Source organism: Oryctolagus cuniculus, chromosome 6 (assembly GCF_051225735.1).
Source record: "Oryctolagus cuniculus isolate XC-2025 breed Fujian yellow rabbit chromosome 6, ASM5122573v1, whole genome shotgun sequence".
Taxonomy (NCBI): Eukaryota; Metazoa; Chordata; class Mammalia; order Lagomorpha; family Leporidae; genus Oryctolagus; species Oryctolagus cuniculus.
Genome location: NC_142872.1, coordinates 67,780,445 through 67,802,145, shown reverse-complemented (window position 1 = coordinate 67,802,145; position 21,701 = coordinate 67,780,445). Strand labels below are relative to the sequence as shown.

General features: G+C 57.9%; 1 protein-coding gene across 2 annotated transcripts in view; it reads right to left on the bottom strand.

Annotated features, from left to right (window-relative positions):
- Positions 1-4,344: 4,344 nt before the first annotated feature.
- FLT4 (fms related receptor tyrosine kinase 4) overlaps positions 4,345-21,701 on the bottom strand; it is a 39,308-nt gene continuing 21,951 nt past the window's right edge. The window contains exons 16-31 of one of the 2 annotated variants that reach the window (XM_051833789.3): positions 21,587-21,693; positions 21,189-21,324; positions 20,664-20,768; positions 20,247-20,360; positions 19,974-20,062; positions 19,718-19,868; positions 19,259-19,353; positions 18,766-18,888; positions 17,683-17,794; positions 16,868-16,967; positions 16,177-16,282; positions 15,187-15,341; positions 13,770-13,890; positions 12,270-12,355; positions 5,828-6,040; positions 4,345-5,499 (exon numbers count right to left, since the gene is read on the bottom strand). In XM_051833789.3, the coding sequence (XP_051689749.3) occupies positions 5,839-6,040; positions 12,270-12,355; positions 13,770-13,890; positions 15,187-15,341; positions 16,177-16,282; positions 16,868-16,967; positions 17,683-17,794; positions 18,766-18,888; positions 19,259-19,353; positions 19,718-19,868; positions 19,974-20,062; positions 20,247-20,360; positions 20,664-20,768; positions 21,189-21,324; positions 21,587-21,693 (1,802 nt within the window). In that variant the 3' untranslated portion in view covers positions 4,345-5,499; positions 5,828-5,838. The remainder of the gene's footprint in view (positions 5,500-5,827; positions 6,041-12,269; positions 12,356-13,769; positions 13,891-15,186; positions 15,342-16,176; positions 16,283-16,867; positions 16,968-17,682; positions 17,795-18,765; positions 18,889-19,258; positions 19,354-19,717; positions 19,869-19,973; positions 20,063-20,246; positions 20,361-20,663; positions 20,769-21,188; positions 21,325-21,586; positions 21,694-21,701) is intronic. The other variant, XM_051833790.3, reaches the window with a different exon arrangement.

Genomic DNA, 21,701 nt, shown 5'->3' with positions numbered 1-21,701 from the left:
GAAAAGCTGACCTATGTGGTTTAAGCAAAGACAGAAATTCCAGGGACCATTCTACCTTCAGGCAAAACTTGATCCAGGTTCCAGGGATATCACCAGTACCTTGCTGTTCTCTGCCATCTCTCGGTTCTCATTTTTCAGGTCACCATCTTCCCTGGGGGTGACAGGCTGGCAGCTGGCAGTGCCAAACCTCAAACATTGGTTCAGGACCAGGGGAACAGGACCTGCCACCATTCCTAGGGTTCTTCTATGTGGTCTCACTGAAATCTGCTGCTCTCAGAGGCTGTGCTGACTGTGGCAGTGGGGGCCAGGAAAAGCATTGCATTATTAGGTCCAGTCTACCTGCTTCATCCCAGGCTAAGGCAGAGCTCTGCCAAGTCGGCAGTGGTTCCCTAAGTGAAATGTGTGGGGGCAAGGAGTAGGGATAGTGCAGCCCTCATGACCCAGAAGAAACAGAGCTGCCTGGGACACTTGGACAGTTACAGGTGCAGGGGACTCTGCACAGTGCCCAGGTCACGTGCTGTCCAGTTCCAGTGCCCTGCCCTGTGCTCCCTCCACACAAGGGATGTGACTTGGTGGGCCAGACCCTGGGGAGGGGGAGCACTCCCATCCCAGACTTCAGACGAGGGTCCCGCCCTCATCCGAGACATCCTCCTGCCACCTCAAAGCAGCTGAGAACCTCAGAGAGCCCTAGCGATCCCTCTCTCACTCCCATCTCTCAGGCACATGGGAGGGGTCAGATGCAAGGGCATCGAGGTCCGGGGACAAGGCCACTCCCGACTACTAAGCTGTGCGGCAGCCAGCTCTGGTGGGGCTTCCTGCAGTACCCACAGCAACCCAGAGATAGGTGCCCGGGGCTGTGCCCACCTGCTGACCTCCCATCTCACAGAGGGAATTCTGGGGCTGTCTAGGATGCTGTGTCCTGACATGCTCCAAATCCCTGAATTTCCTCTCTCTCGCTCTCTAGTCGCTGAGCACCTCCCTGAACCCCAACTCAGTCCCCACTGTGGATGAGCCGTGTCTGGGTTACAGCACGCGCTGCAGCCCTGGGTTCCAGCTGGAAAGTGTATGCATGCTTGGCCCAGAACCAACGGTTCTTGCTCTCTGCCTTGATGGCTGCAGCCAGGGGCAGAACTGCAGTGGCTTGTTGATCCGGGACACTGCCCAGCCTGATCTCCTGATGGATGCCTTTCCTCCCCGGCCTCACTTGATCCCAGCTCTTCCCACATCGTCCTGAGGATGCCTTTGCCTACATGCTCCACAGCTGCAGCCTCCGGAGGATTCTCTGTGACCCCTCGGCAGCTGGGACGATGGATGGCAGGATGGCGTCTTAGCTGGGAGGCTTACACTGCACACTTCCATTTCTCCCAGTCTGGGAGGCTGGAGTCCAAGGTCAAGGGACCAGCAGATCTGGCATCTGGTGAGTGCCACTTCCTGGTTTGCTGCCAGCTGATTTCTGGAAGGGCCCTACCCTCGTGGCACTATCAGCCCAAGGCTCCCTCCCAAGACCATCACCTTGGACTAGGGTTTCAACAGAGGAATCTAGTGAGGGAGAGGCTGGAATACTCACCTCATTGCAGGTGGGCACCTGGGGCGGGGGATGGAGCATGTGTTGATTGGGGCACTGGTGGGTGGGGGAGTTCAGATGCCATGGCTGATGTGACGTGGTGGAACCGGGCCTTCCTACTGGGTGCAGCCACTCTAATTTCCCCAGTAATGCACTGTGACTGTCACCATCAAGGTGTTGTAAAGCAAGCAGCCAAGTTACAAGTGAGAAGCTGAGGCTCTGAGGGCCAGGGTGGGTCCCCAGTCTCCACGCTCAGCCCTGGGCAGCCCCTAGTCACGGCTCTCTGCCCTGGAGTCCCAGTGCTGGCCTCTCTCTCAGTGATGCTCTGTCTTCTCCTAAACATAGGGCAGCACCTTGGACACTCTGTGGCCAATTATCTGGGAGGGCCCATGGCTTTGAGAGCAATGTGGGGCTGCAGGGCCTGGGGGTGTGGTCTATGTGGAGCCAGGGTTCTGCTGGAGGCAGCTCCCTGGATCTCCTCCTCCCAGGCACAAAGACCGCCACAGGCAGGAACTCTGTGGGTCTGGAGGTGCTGTCTTTCCACCTGCAGGGGGAGTAGCAGCTGCCTCCCTGCCCCCAGCCCTTCCTGAGCCTGCTCTTCTGATTCCTTCTACTCCATTTGGACCTCGGCACCTTCCCAGGCCAGAGGAAGCCACAATGTCCCTGTCTGTGGGGTGAGACTCTATCTCCAACCTCCTTCTGTCCTCCCAGCCTGCCCTTGGCACATGGCCTCACCTTTCCTCCTCAGTCAAGGGCATCCAGGTTTCAGGTGGTGTGGGTGGAGCAGGTCCAGGGACCCAATGTGGTTGAAGACCAGTTTGGAAGAGGATTTTTTTTTTTTCCATAGGTCCAGACTGGATACCTGCAGACACCACAGACCCATGTGAGACTGGACCCCCCCCCCCCCCCCCCCGTGCCCATGTGAGCTCTGCAGCAGACCTTGCTCCTGCCTTTGGAGCTGCCCAGATGCAGCCCAATCCTTCCTGGCTGGGCTCCTTCAAGATCCCTTCTTTTGGGGGCAGTGTTGTGGTGCAGTGGGCCAAGCAGATGGTTGCAACTCCAGCATTGCATACTTGAATCCTGTTTGAGTCCTGGCTGCTGTGCTTCTGATCCAGATCCCTGCTAATGCACAAGGGAGAGCAGCAGAAGATGACCCAAGAACTTGTGCCCCTGCCATCTACGGTGGGGTGGGTGGGGGAGCCCGGAATGGAATTCTAGGCTCCTGGCTTCGACCTGGCCCAGCCCTGGCTGTTGAACCCATTTAGGGAGTGAGCCATCAGAAGGAAGACTTCTCTATCTCTCCCTCTCTGTAACTCTGCCTTACAAATAAGTAAATAGATCTTTTTTTTAAAAATGATCCCTTCTTTTCAAAGTGTCACTGACCCAGCATGTTGCCCCTGTAGCCTTAAAGTAAGAAGCAGAATGGGGAACTCTGAGCTCCCAGGCCCTATGGGACAGGCCTTCTGTCCCACTTCAGACCACGTCCTCTGGTTCCACTCTTCCTTCTGGTCCCAGGCCCATTGCCACCACCTTTGTGCCTGCTTTCCCTGTTCATACACATCAGTCACCCCTCCAGCAGGCCCCCCAGCCTAAGTAGTGCCCCAGGCCAAGGGACGCTGTGACCACAAGACAGAATCACGGCCGTCAAGGGACCGTCCAGGGTGCCCCAGGTCCCCGCCTAATGCTCTCTAGCGGAAATGAGCAGGAGAGTGGGTCTGAGAAGGGACAAGCAGAGGACAGGTTTTGCCTGGAGGACTAGAGCCTGGAAGGAGAAGGCAAGGCTCTTAGGGGTGGGAGAGGCTGGGAGACCCTCGAGGGTGAGCGCCCGTGCCCCGCAGCCTGGTGTGACTTCCCCTGGCCCAGTTCCCTGGCCAGCGGGGTTCCCATTCATGCTGCCTGCAGTCCAGGTAGGACCAGAGTATGAGTGCAGCCCCTGCCGCACCCCAGGAGGCCGGCGCAGCGAAGGCTGGGCAGGAGCCCACCGCAGGTGGGCATTTTGGGGTTGGTGACTCGGGCAGGCCCGTGAGGACAGCCCATTGAACGGTACCCGGGTTAAGCCCTGGTCAAAGTCCATCCTGGTGTTTTCTGCATTCCCATTTAGATTCATTTTATTTCCCTCCAGGGGGTGGCTCTCCCCAGGACAGCTGCGTGCCAGGACGCGACCAGAGGCAGCGCGGGCCGCGGGAGCTCCTTCGGATTCCGCCCAGCGCCTGCGCCTGCGTGGGCGACCCGGCTTTTCCGGGCGGGCCTATGTCCGCCGCAGCCGCTCGTGGTCGTTGCGGCCCTTCTCCCTAAGGCCGTTTCCAGACGGTGGGTGTCACGCCGCGATCCGTGGCCTCCACGCCTCAGAGTCCAGGCGAGCGCCTTAGTGCGTGGTCGCAGGACCCGGGTCTACACCCGAGCGCCGCCTCCACCTGAGAGGGGCAGCCAGCGGCCTGGGCTGCGCTGCCGCTACGCAAACCTCCCGCCGAACCGCTGATGCAGACGCGGGGTGGCGACGCGCCGGGGAAGGTGTTTGCGTCCAGCGTCGGAGCCAGACTGTGCGCTCGCTCGGACCCGGGCCGCTCCCAGCGTCCCGCTGCCTTGCCGACGCTGTCTGCGGACGACTCTGGAGGACCCTCGCCCCTAACCCCCACCCCAGCCGCCATAGGGAGAGACGGGACCTCGGGCTTAGCAGCGCGAGCCAGGGTCCCTGCCTCTTAGCATCGCTTCCTTTGAGATCTCCAGGAACTAGGTTAAGCCCGAATTTTCGGAGCGCTGACTACTTCGAGTCCATTCACTGTAACTCAAAGACTGGCATCAGGTTTATTATTATCTTTTGTTAAATATTTTAGATCTTTTCAGAGAGCGCGGTCAACGGGGAGGAGGTGGTCGGTTTTCCTCCCCAGGACATCTCTGCGCGTGCTGTAACATGGCAGGACAGGTGACACGGGCAGGTGGTGCGCACGTGGTGGGGTGGGGTGTGGGGTTTCACGGACCTGCCCAGACTGCCACTAGATAAGCCTGAAGCCTGGGCCCACGGTGAGGGGACAGGAGAGGAAGGAGGCCACAGGACGCCGAGGTTCACGGCCAGATGCACACCCAGGTCTGGCGGAGGACTCCACCCTACTCCCCGCTTGGCGCCTGTCCTGCAAGCGTCTCAGTGTGGGGGTTGGGTGGCTGGGGGCTGATCTCCGGGAGGAACTAGCACGGGGGCGGGGGCGTTCTCTTGGTGGGGAGGTTGGGCAGGGCAAGCTGGGCTGACGGCCTGGGCAGAGCCGTTCTCTGGGCTGCTCCCCTCTGAGGGCAGAGGCTTGGCCTGCTGGGGTGTCCACAGGACAAGCAAGGAGGGTGCCACAGGTAGGGTACCCCCAGGGATGGGTTGCTGGGTGACACGGGCAAAACGGCGGTGCAGGTATGTTCAGGTCTTGGGTGGCAGATTGCAAGGCACCAGAGGAAGAAACAAGGGGGCAGCTCTCGACCATCCATCTCGTCCACTGCTTCTGGGGGCCTTTTCTAGGGACAAGTGGCAATCTGACTTGGGGGTCTGAGGCCAGAATCGACTAGATTTGGTAGGACCGTCATGGCGGAAGTTCTGGAAGGTGAATTCTTCACAGCGGCCAAAGAGTCTGTGAAGTTCCAATGAAAAAACTGTCGATGGGTCCTTTCAGTCCTCGCGGGCGGCCGCTCTGCATTGCTCGAGGTGCCTGGCTCATCCTGGACAGACGACGAGGCTCGGCTCAGGAAGGGGCCTCCACAGCCGGCCTCTGTGGCTCTGAGATGGCACCTGGTCCCCTAGCAGGTGAAGGAAGTCACCGCCCACAAGGAGAGGCTTCGTGTGGGTGGAGGACGATTTCGTGGGGCTGGGAGGGGTGGCACTCGTCCAGCTCTGCCTCAGCCACTAGGGACTCTCAGACCCACGTAGGATTCATCAGAAAATGGCACCACGTCGCCCCCTGTTGGTGATGCAAGGAGGGGACCAAGGGCTGTTCATGGAAGCACCCAGCCCAGAGGCTGCAACTGCAGACATGGAGCTAAATGGCATTGGCATCTAGTGGAGAGGGACTGCTAGGGGAGGCTGGGGACAGGTATGGTGGGAGGCTGCAGGGGAGCCCGTGAGCCAGTTCTGCTCTTCCTGGCTCTGGAGGCCGCAGAGGGAGAGGAAGCTCCTCCAGGGTTAGAATCAAAGAGGAGGTATTTCCAGCCGGGCGCCCCTGCCAGCACGCCCCACACTCCCTACCCCCAACTGTCAGGGCCCAGGCTCAGGAGGGCAGAGGGTCTTGCCTGCTGCTGCCTTAGTAGCTGCTGTCTGTGAAGAAGGGTGGGCTGGCAGACCCTGGGGAGCTGTCACTGTCGTCGCGTGGCCGTGACAGCTCTCCATACTCGCTGTTGTAAAACACCTGGCCTCCTTGCGCTCCCCGGTCAGGCCGCCGCCGCCGCCCATGGGGGCCAGGGTGCCCCCTGGTCACATCCACAGCCTGACCAGGTCCTTTACAGCTGTCAAGACAAAGGAAGGCAGCGTTAGCGGGACAAGAGGAGAGGGAACTGGACCCGGGGTTGGGGATGGATCAGGATCATGATACAACTGGAGCAAGAAGTGTGCTCAGGGGCTCTGGGAACCACACAGCCCAGCCTTGACTGAAACAGACACCACACCGGTCAGATTTGTCCCAGGCCTGGACAAGGAGCCATGGAGAAGCTCTGCCTTCATCCCCCAAACAAACCCTTTGACCTCTCGGGCCCATCTTAGTAAATGGCATCAGTGTTCAGTTGGCCACTCAAGCCAAGCACCTGCCTAAAATTCCTGTGTCCTTCCTTTCCCTCCCGCTTCATACCCAGTCCATCCAGAAGTCCTGTCTACTGTACACCCAGAATGCACTGTGCTCAGCTGTCTACTGGTGCCCCTACTGCAGAGCAGGCTGCTGTCTCTGTAGGCTCTGCCAGGTCTTCACCCCTGCAGCCAGACTCCTTAGGTTAGATGTGACATCAGGGTCTCCTGCCACACTTTCTAATGGCTTCCTGTAGCTCTGGGAAGAAAACCCGAGCTTCTCCCCTGGGGCCTGCAGGGTCCTGCCGGTTCCAGTGCCACCCACCTCTCTGCCCTGCTGAGCTCCAGCCTTGGCTCTCGTTTTCTTTGATTTTTGAAAGAATTGGTTTAATTATTGCTTTGTTTTGCATGGAGCTGTTGAGATAAAGTCTGTGGCCAACCTGACTCTTTTCTTTGGGATTTGTTCTTTTTGTCTGAATTTCCAGAGTGCATTTCTTTTTATATTTATTCATTCAAGAAGCAAGAAGCAGCATGCACATGGATATCTGTGTGTATGCTGTGAAAGAGAGAGAGAGAGAGAGAGAGAGAGGCATTCCTATCCACTGGTTCCATCCCCAAATTCCTGCAGCAGCCAAAGCTAGGAGCTGGGAACTCCATCCAGGTCTCCCGTGTGCTTGGCAGGGACCCAACTGCTTGAGCTACCATGTGCTGCCTTCCAGGGGTCAAAAGTAGGAGCCAGGAATCGAACCCAGGAACTCTAATGTGGATCATGGATCATCTTAGCTGGAATCTAAGCTGCAAAGCCAAACACATGCCCCAAAGTGTCCACCTTTAAAGTTGAATAGCTCTGATATCTCTCACAATTTTCCATCCTGTGCCAGTTTCTCCAGATATTCTTGCCGACATGTAGAGTCAGGTCTTCATTTATTTATTTAATAAATAAATTGAGTTGTAGGTTTCAAATATTAGGTCTATCCCACTGTTTGCATATTCTTCCCCAGGGACTGCAATTTCACTTTTACTGGATCTCTCCATGCCTTCTATAACCTGCCACTTTCTCTCTAACCCTTTTTAACCTCATTCAGGTTCATTGTCTTGACTCCTTTGGCATCCATCCCGCTGTGCAAGTCTGGTCATGTATACAGCATCCCCCTTCTCTAGGGGGATGCATCCATCACCCCAGTAGCTGCCTGAGACCTCGGACAGTACTGAACCCTATATATGCTAGGTTTTGTCCTATGTGTACATGCCTATGGTAAACTTTTATTCTCTAGTTTAATTTTCATAGGCAAGAGATGAACAGCGAATAATAAATTATTATAATGATAGACTGGAATAAAGGTTTCCATGCATGCATTCTCTCTGGAAAGTGACAGCAAATGTTTGCACTTTCAGATGCATGGAAGGGGACCCTGCAGGGCAGGGGATGGCTGCACTGTCCCTGGCATACTCTACTCTTTGTTTCGAGTGGATTTGTCTTTTGCTTCAGTTTCTTTCCTGAATTTTGTCGGCTGTCATTTTATGTCTTTATCTTGTCTGTATGTTTGCATGTGTGTAGCTCCTGCTTCATTCCACATTTAGTTCCTGTAGTGTAGCCTTACAGTGTCTCTGCTCAGCAAGTTGCTACTGCGACATTCAGATTCTAATATCCTGTTTTATTCTTACAAGAACTTTGTATGGATACTGCTTATTTTTTCCATTCATGATTATTCACTTTGGAATTTCCTACATCGGAAATGGTAGGTTCTCCCATGCAAGGCGTGAGGAGCCACGGTGGTGTTGTGGTTTGAATGCATCCTTCTAAGTTCATGGTTTGGAAACCCAGTGCCCAGGGCAGACAGTGTGGACAGCTGGGACCTTGAAGAAGTAATTAGATCCCGAGTGCTCTCATGAGCAGATTCACATTGTCATCCCGGGAGTGTGTGGGTTAGAAAAGTGGACTTCCCAGTCTCCAGCACCGTGAGTCAAAGAAATTCCTACTCATTCTAAATTATCCAGGCCTGTCGCTCTCCCTCTTCATGGAGGAACAACACAGGACCCTGCGCTGTTCTTTTGTCTGCTCGGCCCTTCCCGGGTTTGCTGCTGGTCCTTCCTGGGTTGGCTGCCGATCCTTCCACCTCCGTGGAAGGGCGGCTCCCCCTGCCACTTTCCCCACTTCAGCGGGGGAGCGGCACACCGCCGGCCGGCTCTCTCGGGGGCTGCTCAGGTGTTCCCTTTAGATGTTCCTTGTGCATGTTGTCTCTCTCCTCCTTTATAGTCCTCTTCTACCAATCCCAACTCTGCTACCCACACACCGAGTACGCTGCTCTCCTCCAATCAGGAGCAGGATCAGCTCTTGCAGGTTATTGGTCGAACTGGAGGCAGCTGTGTAGAAGCTGTTTCCTCCTCTCCCAGCGCCATATTGTGGGAGAGCAGATGCATAGAATAAGTCTTAATTCCAGTAACTTAGTCTAGTCCGAGTTGCTCCCCACAAGGCCCAGGTATTTTGTTACAGCAGCAGAAAATGAATGAAGATAGGTGGCTTTTCCTCCACTGAAAAATGACATAGCACCCTGCCTCTTTGGTGACACTCAAATCCCTTTGACTGCATCCTTCTTTCAAAGGCTCCTTTCAAGTCCTGCATCACACTGCTGCCAGGGTCATCCAGTGCCTGAGGGAACGCAGGGCTCTCTCCCTGGCTCTCCCATCAGCCACCTGTAGATTCAGATAAAAGGCCATAGGGAAGGGAGTGGGATCTGGCATCCTGGTTGCTGAAAGGGCCAGATGAGGCAACCTGGAAATGAGGAGAGATTAACTCCCTACGGGGTGAATCTGACCAAGGGTTAGCAGGAAAGGACCGGGCAGATAAACTCCTCCCTTCTTCCCACACAGACCTCTCCAGGGGCATGTATCTGCCCAGTGAGCTGCTGCACCTGTGTCCCAAGGGAACCTGTGGGAAGAACAGTGCCCTCTGTTGCCATTGTCGTGAGGAGCATTTTTGGTAGAGAACCAGGCACTGTGTGTGTGTGTGTGAGAGAGAGAGAGAGAGAGCGAGAGAGAGAGCGAGAATGCTGTTTTCTGAATTCTGGACACTATCATCCTTCCACAGAATCTTCTGGTACTTTCTTCTTTGACCACCCAGCAGCACTCCCTGCCTGCTCATCGCTCTTCTGGAAGCAGAGCCCTCCCCAGCCAGCCACTCCTCGTGCCTCAAATGTTCACAAACACAGCTCTGCTCCTCCTCTGTTGGGCCTCAGTCTCTTCCGCTGTGTCCCCGGTCAGTGCGGCCCCTGTCCCCAGGGCTTTGCCACGTTCCTCTCCTGCCCCAGCTGACTCCCCTTCTCCTGTGGCTCCTGCTTGGATGTGCTGGTCCCTGTGTGGAGCGCCCTACTCATGGTACACGGAGTCTGTCTGCCTACCTCACAGGCTTGGGCTGAATGGTGGCTCTGTTTGATTCTGAGCGAGATTAGGAGATCAGCATTTAAATGGTAGTCCTCTCCAGTTTACCATTTTACTTGCTTTTTTGGAACACTAACATGCTGTTTGGGAACGAAACAGCCCTTATAGTTCTGCAGGTGTAACTGCCGCTGCCTTTCCAAGCCCATGTTACTCACAGAAAATAGAAGTCACCTGATGGAATTGATCAGCGAGACAAGAGACAGGGAGGTAAAGGTGCAGGATGCAGATGCAGGGGTGGTTCCTGGGCAGGCCCCACAATTGCCAGGGCCAGCCATGCCGCCAACACAGCCTTTGTTGGCTGGAGCAAGACACAAGCAAGTGGTTGGCTTAGTTATAAAGTCATAAATACACCTGTGAGAAAAGCAGAACCAAAAGACACCAACCATCGGAAAGTCAGACAAAGGCCTTAGCCCTCAGCTGCAGGGGTGAGAGCCAAGACTGGCTGTGGAAGCCTGAGACCACAGATGGCACGGAGCCCTGTCCCTTAGGGCCTTCCCATGTTCACTGAGCACCTGCCACACACCGACGCTGTACCTCGTGCAGTCTGAGGTATGACAGCAAAGAGGGCACCCATTCTTTTTCTCCTATTTTACATCACAGTAACCTCAGCGTAGGGTTTTTTTCTTTCCATCTGAACTTGCAAACTTCCACCTTGTCTCTTCAAGGAGGCACCTTTCCGCTTCTCTGTAGCATCTGTGGAACTGCCAGCATCACCACTCCCGCATGTTGAGCCATTCTCAAGGGTTATGTAAACACCAGGGCCAGGACACAGCAGTGGTGAGCGCATGGCGGTGGTGGCAGTGGCAGCGGCAGTGTGTGCAGTGTGGATGCGCTGCACAAGGGCAGGGTCGAGTGGAGGCTGTCAGATTGCATCATCCAACTCAAAATGGTGTGCACATGAAAAGGGGCTGCCTCTTCATTTCTGGCAGTTTTCACTTAGTGTTTTCAGGCCGCCATTGACCACAGTCGAAACAGCAAACACAAAACTAGGATCAGTGCAAATGCTCAAGGCAGAGGGTAGAAGATTCAAAGATTCAAAAACTGCAGGGCTGGTGCTATGGCATAGCAGGTAAAGTGGTGGCCTACAGTGCCGGCATCCCATATAGGCACTGGTTCGAGTCCTGGCTGCTCCACCTCTGATCCAGCTCTCTGCTATGGCCTGGGAGAGCAGAAAATGGCCCGAGTCCTTGGGCCTCTGCATCCACATGGGAGACCCGGGGTAAGCTCTTGGTCCTGGCTTCGGATCGGTGCAGCTCTGGCCGTTGTGGCCATCTAGGGAGTGAACCATCAGATAGAAGTCCTCTCTCTCTCTACCTATGCCTCTCTGTAACTCTGCGTTTCAAATAAGTAAATAAGTCTTAAAAAAAAACTGCACAGGTATAAGTAAAGAATTGTCGCTGGCAAACGATGTCAGACACCCCCATGTGGGCCCCCGACAAAGGTCCCCATGTCAGAGCTGCAGGTGAATGATTTGGATAAAATGGCTAAAGAAAGGGGAAAAGACTAATGTTTCACAAAATATTGCAGGTCCTGTCATTTAAACAGGTATGTGTTAGTAAACTGACAAAATAAATATTTTAAGTAGACATTTAGTATTTTTGTCTGCACCCTAAAAAAGTCTACAGATTCAAGTTGACAGACTTCTTTTTTTTTTTTTCCTGGCTATCTTGTTGGGGACACAGAGATCATCTTCAATCTAGACTCCCTCTGTTAACAAAATACAGTGCCAGAGGCTGGCGCTTGGTGTGGCAGTTAAAATGCTACTGGCGTCATGTAGTTAAAATGCCCAACTCCAACTCCTGCCTCCAGCTTTCTGTGAATGCAGACCGTAGAAGGCAGTGGTGATGGGTCCCTGCCACCTACGTAGGAGACCCAGATAGAGTTCCTGGCTCCTGGCTTCAGCCTTGGTCCCGTCAGGGCTGCTGCAGGCATTTGAGGACTGAACCAGTGGATGGAAAGTCTCCCCCTCTCTCTATCTTGATCTGTCTCTCAAACGAATAAATAAAAATCAAACCATAATCATAAAACAACTCCATAAGGATGTTCCCAAAAGGCCAGAAGACCATGAACAAAAACGTGACACCAGCAAAAGTTATAACGATCTGTGTGGCTTCTGTGGTCACCAGCCACAGAAGGTGGTTCTGTGGGGGTGCTGGAGGTTTGAGGCTGGGGGTGGCCCCCATGGCTGTGGGAGGGGGTGCATGTGCATGGTGGGTCATGCACACTTTCAGCATCTGAGCATCTGTCAAATGAAAGGGAGATGTTGACCAGGAGCCAGATGCTGCCGGGTCAAAATGGTGATGGGGAATTGTGCGGTGGGGCTAGACAGCTGAATGTTTTGAGCCTCAGAGAGGCCCACCTTCAATACCCACACAGGGAACAGGGATGCGTGAAAGGTTTCAGGTAGGAGTGACAGGGCACACCCAAACCCCAGTCTCCCTCCCTGGGCCTCTCTGCTTCTTCTTCTCTCCGGAGGGCACCATTCACCTTGGCAGGGGAGGCAGCGCCGCAAGCCCTTACCTGAGCCCGCCTTCTGGTCTATGCCTGTCCTCTATCTGCTCCAGCTCCTCTGAGGCCAGCACCATCCCACTGTCTGTCTGGTTGTCCTATGCAGAGAGAAAGCGAGGCTGTGGGCCACACGGGGGGTCCTGCTGCAGACAGCTGTCCTCAGCTAGGAGACAGGGCAACCGGAGCCTGTGTCCTCAGGCCCAACACGGTCCCTCAAATGGGAACTTGGTCCATCGCCAGGGCACATGGCAGAGGCTCACATGTCCCTGTCATGGACAAGGGAAACTCCTTGGTCCGTGGGCCACTGTGCGCTGGGGCCCTGCAAGAGGCCAGCCTGGGTGTGGGAGAGACGGGGCAAGCATGGCAGCGTCTGGCAGCTCGTCATTTACAGGCTTGGTCCCCCTCACTGTGAACCACGCAGGAGGGAAGGCTGAAGCCTTCTCAGAGCGTGGGGGCCCCCCAGGCCTTCTGCTGGCCTTAGTCTGTGCCTGTTGGCCAAGGGCTCCCACTGATGCCCACTCCCCACCCCACCCCCACAGCCCCGCCAACCCAGGCTCTCTGCGGCCCCGAAAGGGGATTGACAGGGAAGTCCTGCCTGGTCTCCTGACTGTGTGCACCCAGAACAAGGTCTTGGGGCCTTGGTCTTTCCTCTGATCAAATGGACACGCTCCAGCCTCATGGGGCCACCTGAGCTTAGCTGGGCGGCCCTGCCTGACACCTAAGGCTTTCCCATGCCCCCCCTCTTCTAGTGACACTGTCTCCCACTCTCAGGCCACGTGGCTCGGAGGTGCCTACTGCCACCAAAGTGGGCCGAAGACTCAGGTGGACACCATGAGACCTGCTGGGGCAGGAGCTGTCTCTGCACTAGAGTTTCTGCGCTGCTGGAGGGTCACGGGGACCAGGGGAAGCTGCATGTGGGGGCAGCAGCTTGCTGGGGCACCGGTAGGGCCTGTTCCCTGGAGGACCTGTGTTGGAGGCCTGGTCCTCTGTGTGGTGCTGCTGAGAGGCCGTGGGGGATTTAGGAGAGAGCTTTAGTACCTTGGGCAGGGAATTAGGTCTCTGGAAGGGATCAGCGTGGCTCTGCAGGCCCCAGTTAGTTTCCTGGAGAACAGATAGCTAAAGAAGAGGTCGCCTGGCTGCTGAGTCTGTCTCCGGCTTCCTGTCTTGCAGTGAGATTCTTTCTGGCATAAACTCCCCCACTGGGATGCCACCTGCTTTGCGGCCCTCACAGAGGCGGCCCCTGGTCTTGGGCTTTCAGCATCCAGCACGGTGAGCCAAGTAAACCTCTTTTCCCTCTTCAGGGACTGTATTGCAGCTGTACAAGCATACTAAGACACATCCCATGAGCACCCAGACCTAAGCGTACCCGGCCTTGACCTCGCCCAGGTATAATCTGTCCTGTTCTCTTTGTCCCAGGTGGTTTCTGTCACCTGCATGCCTTGCTCCCCATGGGGTTCAGTGGCCCTGGGGCCTGAGGCACACAACTCCTCCCCTCCCCCAGCCCCACCTTACCCCGGAGGCTTTGTAGGCTGTCGGGGTCATGGGGAACTCCTCGAACGTCTTCATCTGGGAGGCACCTTGGGCCTGAGTCCCTCTGACCAGGCAGCCAGGGAAGGACACACAATTGTAGTATCTGTGGGGAGAAGATGGAAGGTGCTGAGCAAATGCACACAGGAGTCCTTCTGACAGCTCCTTCCCCCTCCCCTCCTGGGAATGACCCCCAGCCTGGGTCTGAGTGCTGGTCTGGGACCTGCCTTAATGTCCATCGTGAAGCTCTAGGGGAAGGACCTGGGCTGCGTGCCTCCCCACAACACCCACCCTGAGCTGTGTTTCCACTGCTGTACAGGAGGAGGGACAGAGCTTGGCGAGTACATGGCCGGTGCTCAGCTGTGGGAGGTGAACGGTCGTCCCCAGCTGGGCTGTCTCCCCAGGATGGGCCGCCATGCCAAGAAGGCGGGCTGTGTAGGGGGTGGTGGTGGTGGAGGGAGCCTGCCAGGGCAGATCCCTGTTTGTGTCGCCCAGGTCTGGCCCTGTTCTGTGCTGAGGACAGCCCTCTCAGGACAATGCCTGTCAGCCATGCTGGTGGGAACGTGGAGGGCCGCTTACCCGAGAGCTCGGATCCAGAATTCTGGGGGACTTGGGCTAAGTTCTGACTTTGGAAAACAGTTACTGAGGGGTCTTTCTGCTCACAGGGCCCCTGTGGCCCACAGAGCTTGCCTCTGAGGCATGGGAGGGATCCTGGCCCAAACCCAGCCCATTCCACTCTCTCTCCTGCTGCGAGAAAATGTGCCTGGGATGGGTGTTCCACAAAGTTGGGGTGAGGGGGCTTTCAGGGGGCCAGGAGCACAAGGAACCGGAGGGTGGCCCCAAGGTCTGGTCCTCAGTGTGTTGAAGCTAAGAGGTGGGCCTAGGGGAAAGTCATCAGGTTATAGGGACAACACCCTCAGAAGGGACTACTGTAGTTCTCCGGGACCCTAGTTAATCCCCAGGGAGTTGTCATAAAGGAACCAGGCTGGCCCTGAATCTCCCCGGCTTCCTATCCTGCCTTGTGGTCCTTCTCGCACTCGCTCCATTGTGGAGCCCTCTGCTGTGAGGCCCTCCTCAGAGCTGGGCCGGTGCCGGCACTGTGCCCCCGAATCTCTCTAAGAGTGAGTTGAGTGAGTGTCCTTTCTTGTTAAAGCACCCAGCCTCGGGAATCCGGTCACGGCAACACCAAACACCTGAGGCACTGGCAGGCAGCGAGCAGGGAAGCACAGCGTAGGCCACATGGCCCTCAGGCGTCCTGACCCCATGCTGTCATTTAAAGCTGCTCTGCTTTTGGAGTCGGTGTCCCACGGTCTCTCAGGTTTGTAGTTTGCCTTTCCTCCATGATGCCCTGTCCGAAGCACTCTCCCCCTGTCGCCTGCCAGGCCCAGGGAGCACTGCTGACCTGGCGGCCAGGCTGTGGCGGTGCAGGCGTGGGGGGCTGTCATCCGTGTCAGCCTCGGCGACGTGCAGGGCCGTGGTGGATGCCTGCAGGAAGCTGCCCTCCTCCTCCGAGCTCCGAGAGCCAGCGTGAGGCGCTGTGCAGCCTTCTTCTCCCTCCTGGCAGGAACAGGAGAGGAGGCCAGGGTCACAGACCTGCACTGCCCCTCCTCCCCAAGCCCTGAGCGCAGGTCTGCGTGGAGCCCTAAGCCCTGGAATGGGAGCGAGTGAAGTGCTGAAGCTACAGAGGCCCAGGCCAGGTCCCCAGCACACGCAGCTCTTGTGGCCAATGAGGTGTCAAGCACACTGACTGCTCACTGTGCCAGGCTTGTTAAATTCTCCTGACAGCCCCGCTCAGGCCCTGGTCACAGCCCCTGCTTATAGAAAGTGTGGGAGAGGTGGCGGGACAGAGCTCTGCTGGGGTGTCCTGACGGCAGCCTGTGGCTGCTGCTGCAGGCTTAGCATCCACTGCTCACCCTTTCTGTCTTATTTTTGCCGTGAAAACAGCCCCACACTGTCTGTCACCAGCCCCTGAGGCCTGGCCTGCAGATGGCTTTCTTGTGACTCCTCCAGGTCCCAGAGCCCTGGGTGCCTGCTTTGTTCCCCACCCCTGTGCCACTCCAGCATGGATGGAGAAACGCAGGACTCACAAGTCCAGGGCCTGTGTGCTGGGCAGGGGCAGAGGGCAGAACGGGTGCAAGGGGAAGGAACGAATCATTAATACGTTAGTGAGAGGAGGGCTGCCTGGAAGGTTGGTGAGGACCAGCCAGCGGTTCCCCAGGGGCAGGAAGAAGCTCTGATCTTCACTTCTAGGGACATGGGGGCATGGGCAGCGGGCATGAGAGGGCAGTGCTCAAGGTCTGGACGTGCCTGCCCCTGCCAGATAGCTGAGCGTGGGCAGGGTTTGGAGGGGCAGCGAGGGTGGGAAGTCAGGGCAGGGGCAGAGGGGACTCACCTGCCGGCCCCCGGCTTGGAGCAGGTCCCCCAGTATCTCCACCAGCTCTGAGAAGGCAGGCCTTGCTTTGGGGTCTCCGGACCAGCAGCTCAGCATTATGTGGCGACTGCGGGGTACAGCTGGCTGCTGGACTGGGGTCTGAGGGGGTCCCAAACCCTCTGCCCACCAATCCCAGTAGACCCCAGCTTCCTTGCTGTAGGCTTAGGCTCCTGCCATGGAGTACCCTCCCCTCTGTCTCCAGCGGCCTCTGGCTCCTTTTTCTAGGATGTGCTTGCCCTGGTCCCCCTGACTCTGCGGCTCCAGTGTTCTCAGAGCACCTGTGTCCCCCCCATCCCCTCCCCGGCTTGTGCCCCTCGCAGTTACGATGCAGTTCTCTGTCCTCTAGGGTGGAGGCCAGGCCTGTGCTATTGGCTCTAGCCTCCCTGGAGTCAGCATACAGCACCGGTAGAGGAGAGATACAGAGGCACAGGCAGTGAGTAAGTCATCTGCTGGGTGAGAAGCCCTGGGCCTGCACGCTGTCCCCAGTCCCTAGCTCTACCCGACCTGTGCCCCTTCCCACACCTGTCCATGGCAGCATAGCCCTCTCCTGCCTCAGCCCTCTTCTACGCTTGCACACAGACCCCCACCCACAGGCACACCTCTCTCCCTGTACCCATCTCCCCACCCCCACAGGCCAGTCGGGGAGACTCACATGGCAGGGGTGGCCAGCTCTGGGGCCCGCATCCGGGTGCCATCTTTCAGCCGCTGGCAGAACTCCTCATTGATCTGCACCCCAGGATATGGGGAGGCCCCTGGTGGCAGGAAGGGGAGGGGTGGGGCGTGGGCTGCCAGCTACTCAGCCCAGCCTCCCATCACCCCTGTCCTGTCTGCTCCCCCTTCTTGGGGGGATAGCTACCCCCAACCACAAGCAGCTGCCCTTCTTCAGCTCCAAGTTCTCCATGTAGTTAACAGCTCACAATGGCCTGCTTTCTGGGGGTGCCGGGAGAACCCACACATTCCAGACATGTTAGCAATGCCTCCTGCAGCAGCCCAGACCCCGGCCCCTCCGGCTCACAGGCAGCTCCCCCCTCCAAGTCTTGCTGCTCTTTCACTTTCAGGCATGGTGCCCATTGCCATGGCCATATGAGGAGACTTTAATTTTCCCATGTGTTTACTGCCTCCCCTGCCCTGGTGTGGGGACCCCTCTCTGTTCCCCTGGTGCCCGAGTCCCTTGTGGGACTTGCATCAGCAGGAGTGTTTAGAGTAAACACTGAGGCTCCTCCAGAACCTGCAGTGACCAGGGCTGCCATGTGCACCTGGGATCTGCCCTGGCACAACCTCCTGCAGGCTGCCCCCAGGGGTGGTGCCAGGGTGGCCCCTGTTGGAGGCTCAGGCCCGGAGGATCCTGGGCCAGGCTGGGGAGAAGTGGGTGCTCCTGGTGGTCTGTGAGCTCACTTGCCTCAGAATGGCCTGGGCTGCTTGCTTGCGGGGCAGGCCCCCCAGCTGGGCACCTCACTGTGCACTCACCCAGAGAGAAGATCTCCCAGAGCAGCACCCCGAAGGACCACACGTCACTGTGAGTGGTGTACACCTTGTCAAAGATGCTTTCGGGGGCCATCCACTTCAGGGGCAGTCGAGCCTGGGGGACGCAAGTGTGTCACACGGGGAGAGGGAAATCAGGGCTGCAGCGCACCCCCGCCCCCCACAGCAGGTCCCTTCTGCCCCCGCTTCCTGCTGTAGGCCCAGGACACAAGTCCCCTCCCCCAGAGTCCTCCAGCTCCAGGCCCTCAGCCCAGCCTCCCCCCTGTACATTGTCGCCCCGTCACCCTCTACAAACGCGCTCTACCCATTCTCTCCTCCTCCTGAGGGCCTTAGGCATCTTTCCCATCACCTCTCCCTCTCCTTCTCACACCCTCCACCTGGGGGCCCTTATGGACTGGTCTGTGTCTCCACCTCAGCCACCCCCACTGCCTTCTCTTCACAGCTTATGGGGGAGCTCCTGCGAACACATGACCATCACCTCCCGGTGCCCCCACACTTGACAGTTAGAATGAAGGACCAACACCTCTCACACAGCAGCCATGTAGGGCGGGCGGCCGTCACTGCACATCCTGTACCCAGCCTGCTCCTTTCCTCCAGTCCTACCCTTTCTTCCTGTCCCCAAATCAGAGAGTGGGCTGCCAGGCAGATACTCTGCAGCTTGTGCGCAGATGGACTTCCTTTGGTGGCCCTGCACCAGGCCTGCCCATCTCTGGGTGGAAAGTCTCTGTTCTACCACCCCACAGGGCAGGTGCAGGAGTCAGTGTCCACCAAATGGACCAGGCCCCAGGTGCAGCACGGTGCTCCATGCTTGTCAACTCCTCTGCCCCAGGATGCCTCAGTGGGCAGGACTGTTAGTGCCCTGACCTCAGATTCTCAGAATTTGCTGGGGCCCAGGGGGACAATGGGTCTCCAGTATTTGGGCAGGTGGCCTGGCAGACCAAGAAGCACATGCCACCCTGTGCCAGCCTCTCTTGCCCACTCCTGGACAAGAGAACCGTGGTCCTCCCCTCCCCTACCCCCACCTCTGCCCAGCCCTCATCTCTGCTCCTCCTGGTGACCTGCACTCACACTGCCCTTGCGGACGTAGTCAGGGTCTTTGTAGATGTCCCGGGCAAGGCCAAAGTCACAGATCTTCACCACGTCACTTTCTGACAGCAAGATGTTCCGAGCAGCCAGGTCCCTGTGGATGCACTGGGGGTGCAGAGAGGTGGGAGGGGGCAGTCAGCCAGGGTGGAGCTCCCAGGTGCCCCAGGCAGTCAGAGCCCTGGGTGTGCCCTGCCTGAGCCTTGCTCTTTCAGGTGAAGACTTCTGTGTGCCCCCCAGGATGTGTCAAAGTGTGGGACGGCAGAGACCATCAGTCAGCTGTGCACTAACTCGCCAGGGGGGCCTTGGAAGTCATTTCCAGGCTTCGGGCTTAGTTCTCCACTGCAAAATGGGTGAAAACCTGCTGGATCCCAGGACCACTGTGGGGTGAAGTGCGGGCAGAGCACAGCTGGCTGGTGGCGGGATGGGCCCTCTTCCCCATTGAAGGGCCTGTGGAGGTGGGGAGAAGGATGCTCACTTTCCGGGAGGCCAGGAACTCCATCCCTCGGGCCACCTGAAAGCTGTAGCAGACAAGGTCTTCCATGGTCAGTGGGGTCAGCCACAGGTCCTCAGCTGCACAGGGAAGGAAGGTGGACTCAGGAGACACCTCTGTCCTGGCTTCCCTACTCATCCAGCCCCAAGGGGGACATCTGCTCACCCAACTGCATCTCTCCTAGCTGGGTCCCTGAAGCTCCCAGCACTCTGTCAGCCTCCACTCTCTCCAGGACACCTGCTTACCTCCCGGCCTTTGCACCTGCTTCTTGGCCCTGGACTACTCCCTTACTCTGTCAATTCATCCCAAGCCGGATGTCAAACATCTGTGATATCTGTCCCTGAGGGCAGATTCTTCCCTTCCTTGGCAGAAAGCCAGGACCTGCTCTCCCGTGGAAGTCCCGCAGACCCCAGCGTCCCCTGGAGGGGCGGGCCAGGCTCTTACCTTCTTGAACTGGAGGAGCCCGCCCTGCCCCGCCCTTGCCCATCAGGAGCCTAGCGAGGACGGCCCTGTCGCTGCTTCTCGGCCCCCTTCGATCAGCCTTGGCCCCCTCCACCATGGCGCGGAAGCGCCTTCGTTGCTCCGGAGACTTCTCCTGCGGGTGCACAAAGCCAGGCGGGTCCCAGGGTTGCCGGCCACCCGCGGGCCCCGCCCGCCGGCTCGCCCTGAAGCTCTGCGTCCAGACTGGGGAGCCACTTACCGCGAAGGGACTGAAGGCGTCCCGCTTGGCGCGCAGGAAGTTGGAGAGGTTGCCGTACTTGCAAAACTCCACAATCACCATGAGGGGGCCTGCAGAGGGGTCGGCCCTGGGTGACCCAGGGCACTGGGGCCCCGGGTGCGCAGCCACACGCTCGCCCGACAGGATGCCCCACCCAGTATTCCCGCCTGCCCCTTCAAACCCAGCAGGCTCCTCCCGCTCGGAGCGCCGAGCGCCCGACGCCTGGGCTTCCTCCCAGGGCGCCGGAACGCGTACCGTTGGGTTTGGTGCACGCCCCTAGGAGGTTGACCACATTGAGGTGGTTGCCGATGTGGATCAAGATTTTGAGCTCCGACATCAGGGCGCGGTGCTCACTGGCTGTGGCGCCCTCTGTAGGGAACACAGGGCCTTAGCATGTGACCCAGGCTCTGCCCTAATCCCTGACGCCCCTCCTCCCTCGCTACTGAAGGCATAGTCAGGCTCTTTCTGGGGCCCCAGCATGTTCAGCTGGCTCCCCGCCCCCCACCCTCCGAGGAAGCGGGTGAGCTTGGCTGTACTCTCACAGATCTCTCTGTAGAATCTTGGATGAGATTCTAGTTCTGAGCCTCAGTTTCCCTTCTGGCATCACAGTCCCCAGCCCCGGCCCCCCACCCCTCAGGCCTGCTGACTCCCATCCCCCTGCTGTTCCCACACCTTTGAGCATTTTCACTGCCACGGTGTCGCAGCTGCTGCCCTTATTGATGCCAAAAGCAGAGGCTTCTACCACCTTCCCAAAGGCCCCATGGCCCAAGACTCTCCCTGTGGAGGCAGGGGAGGGTCCAGGTGAACTGTCTGGGGGGTGAGGGTGGGCGGCAGGGGCAGCCTGTCCCAAGGGTCCGGGGCAGGAGCCTCTGCGCCAAACAGGAAGCGCGCGGGCAGCTGCAATGGGAAAAGAGGGAGAGGACAGGCAGACAGGAAGCCCCCGGCATCCTCTCCAGGCAGGTGTGACAGGCCCACCCAACTCAGAGCAGCTGGAAGTGACCCCAGGGCCTGGGAACTGGGAGCCCTGGCCGTGGCTCTGTGGCTTTGGGGATGCACGCCCAGATGAACAGGTCAGCCAGGTGAGGGTCCGGCGGGCCTTCCTGGCAGGAGTTCTGAGAAGGGTGGGATTTCTGGCTCCAGCCTGCTCGACTGTGCAGGGGCTGGGAGGGGGGGGGGCAGACAGGGCGCTGGCCTCACCCAGGTGCAGCCGCTCTCGGGGGAACTCCCACTGGCTGGCGTCGTAGGACAGGTATTCACATTGCTCCTCCAGAGGCACCTCCCCGGGATCCATGATGATGGACAAGTAGCCCGTCTTGATGTCCGCGTGGGCTCGCTGGGGACGGGGGTGAGACAGTTCTTTGCTTTGGCCATTCCACTGCGGTTTGGGCAAAGTGGATGGCACTTCCTTGGGGTTTCTCATCGACTCGAGAGGACAGAGACCAGTCTCTTTAAAGCCTGGTATGGAAAGGTGGGGGAGGTTTCCAGGGAGACGAGGCTGCCAGGTGAACCAAGGTAGGGACCCTATTTGGAAGGCTGGCAGCAGTGGGCGCAGGGGCAAGGGAGACCGTATTAGGAGCTGGGGGAGGAGCACTCACCCTCCTCATGTTACAGAAGATGAGCAGGAGGAGGACCCAAAAGAACACGGCAATGACGCCGGTGCCCACGAGGATCACGATCTCCATGCTGCCTCTATCTTCGGCGCCTGCATGG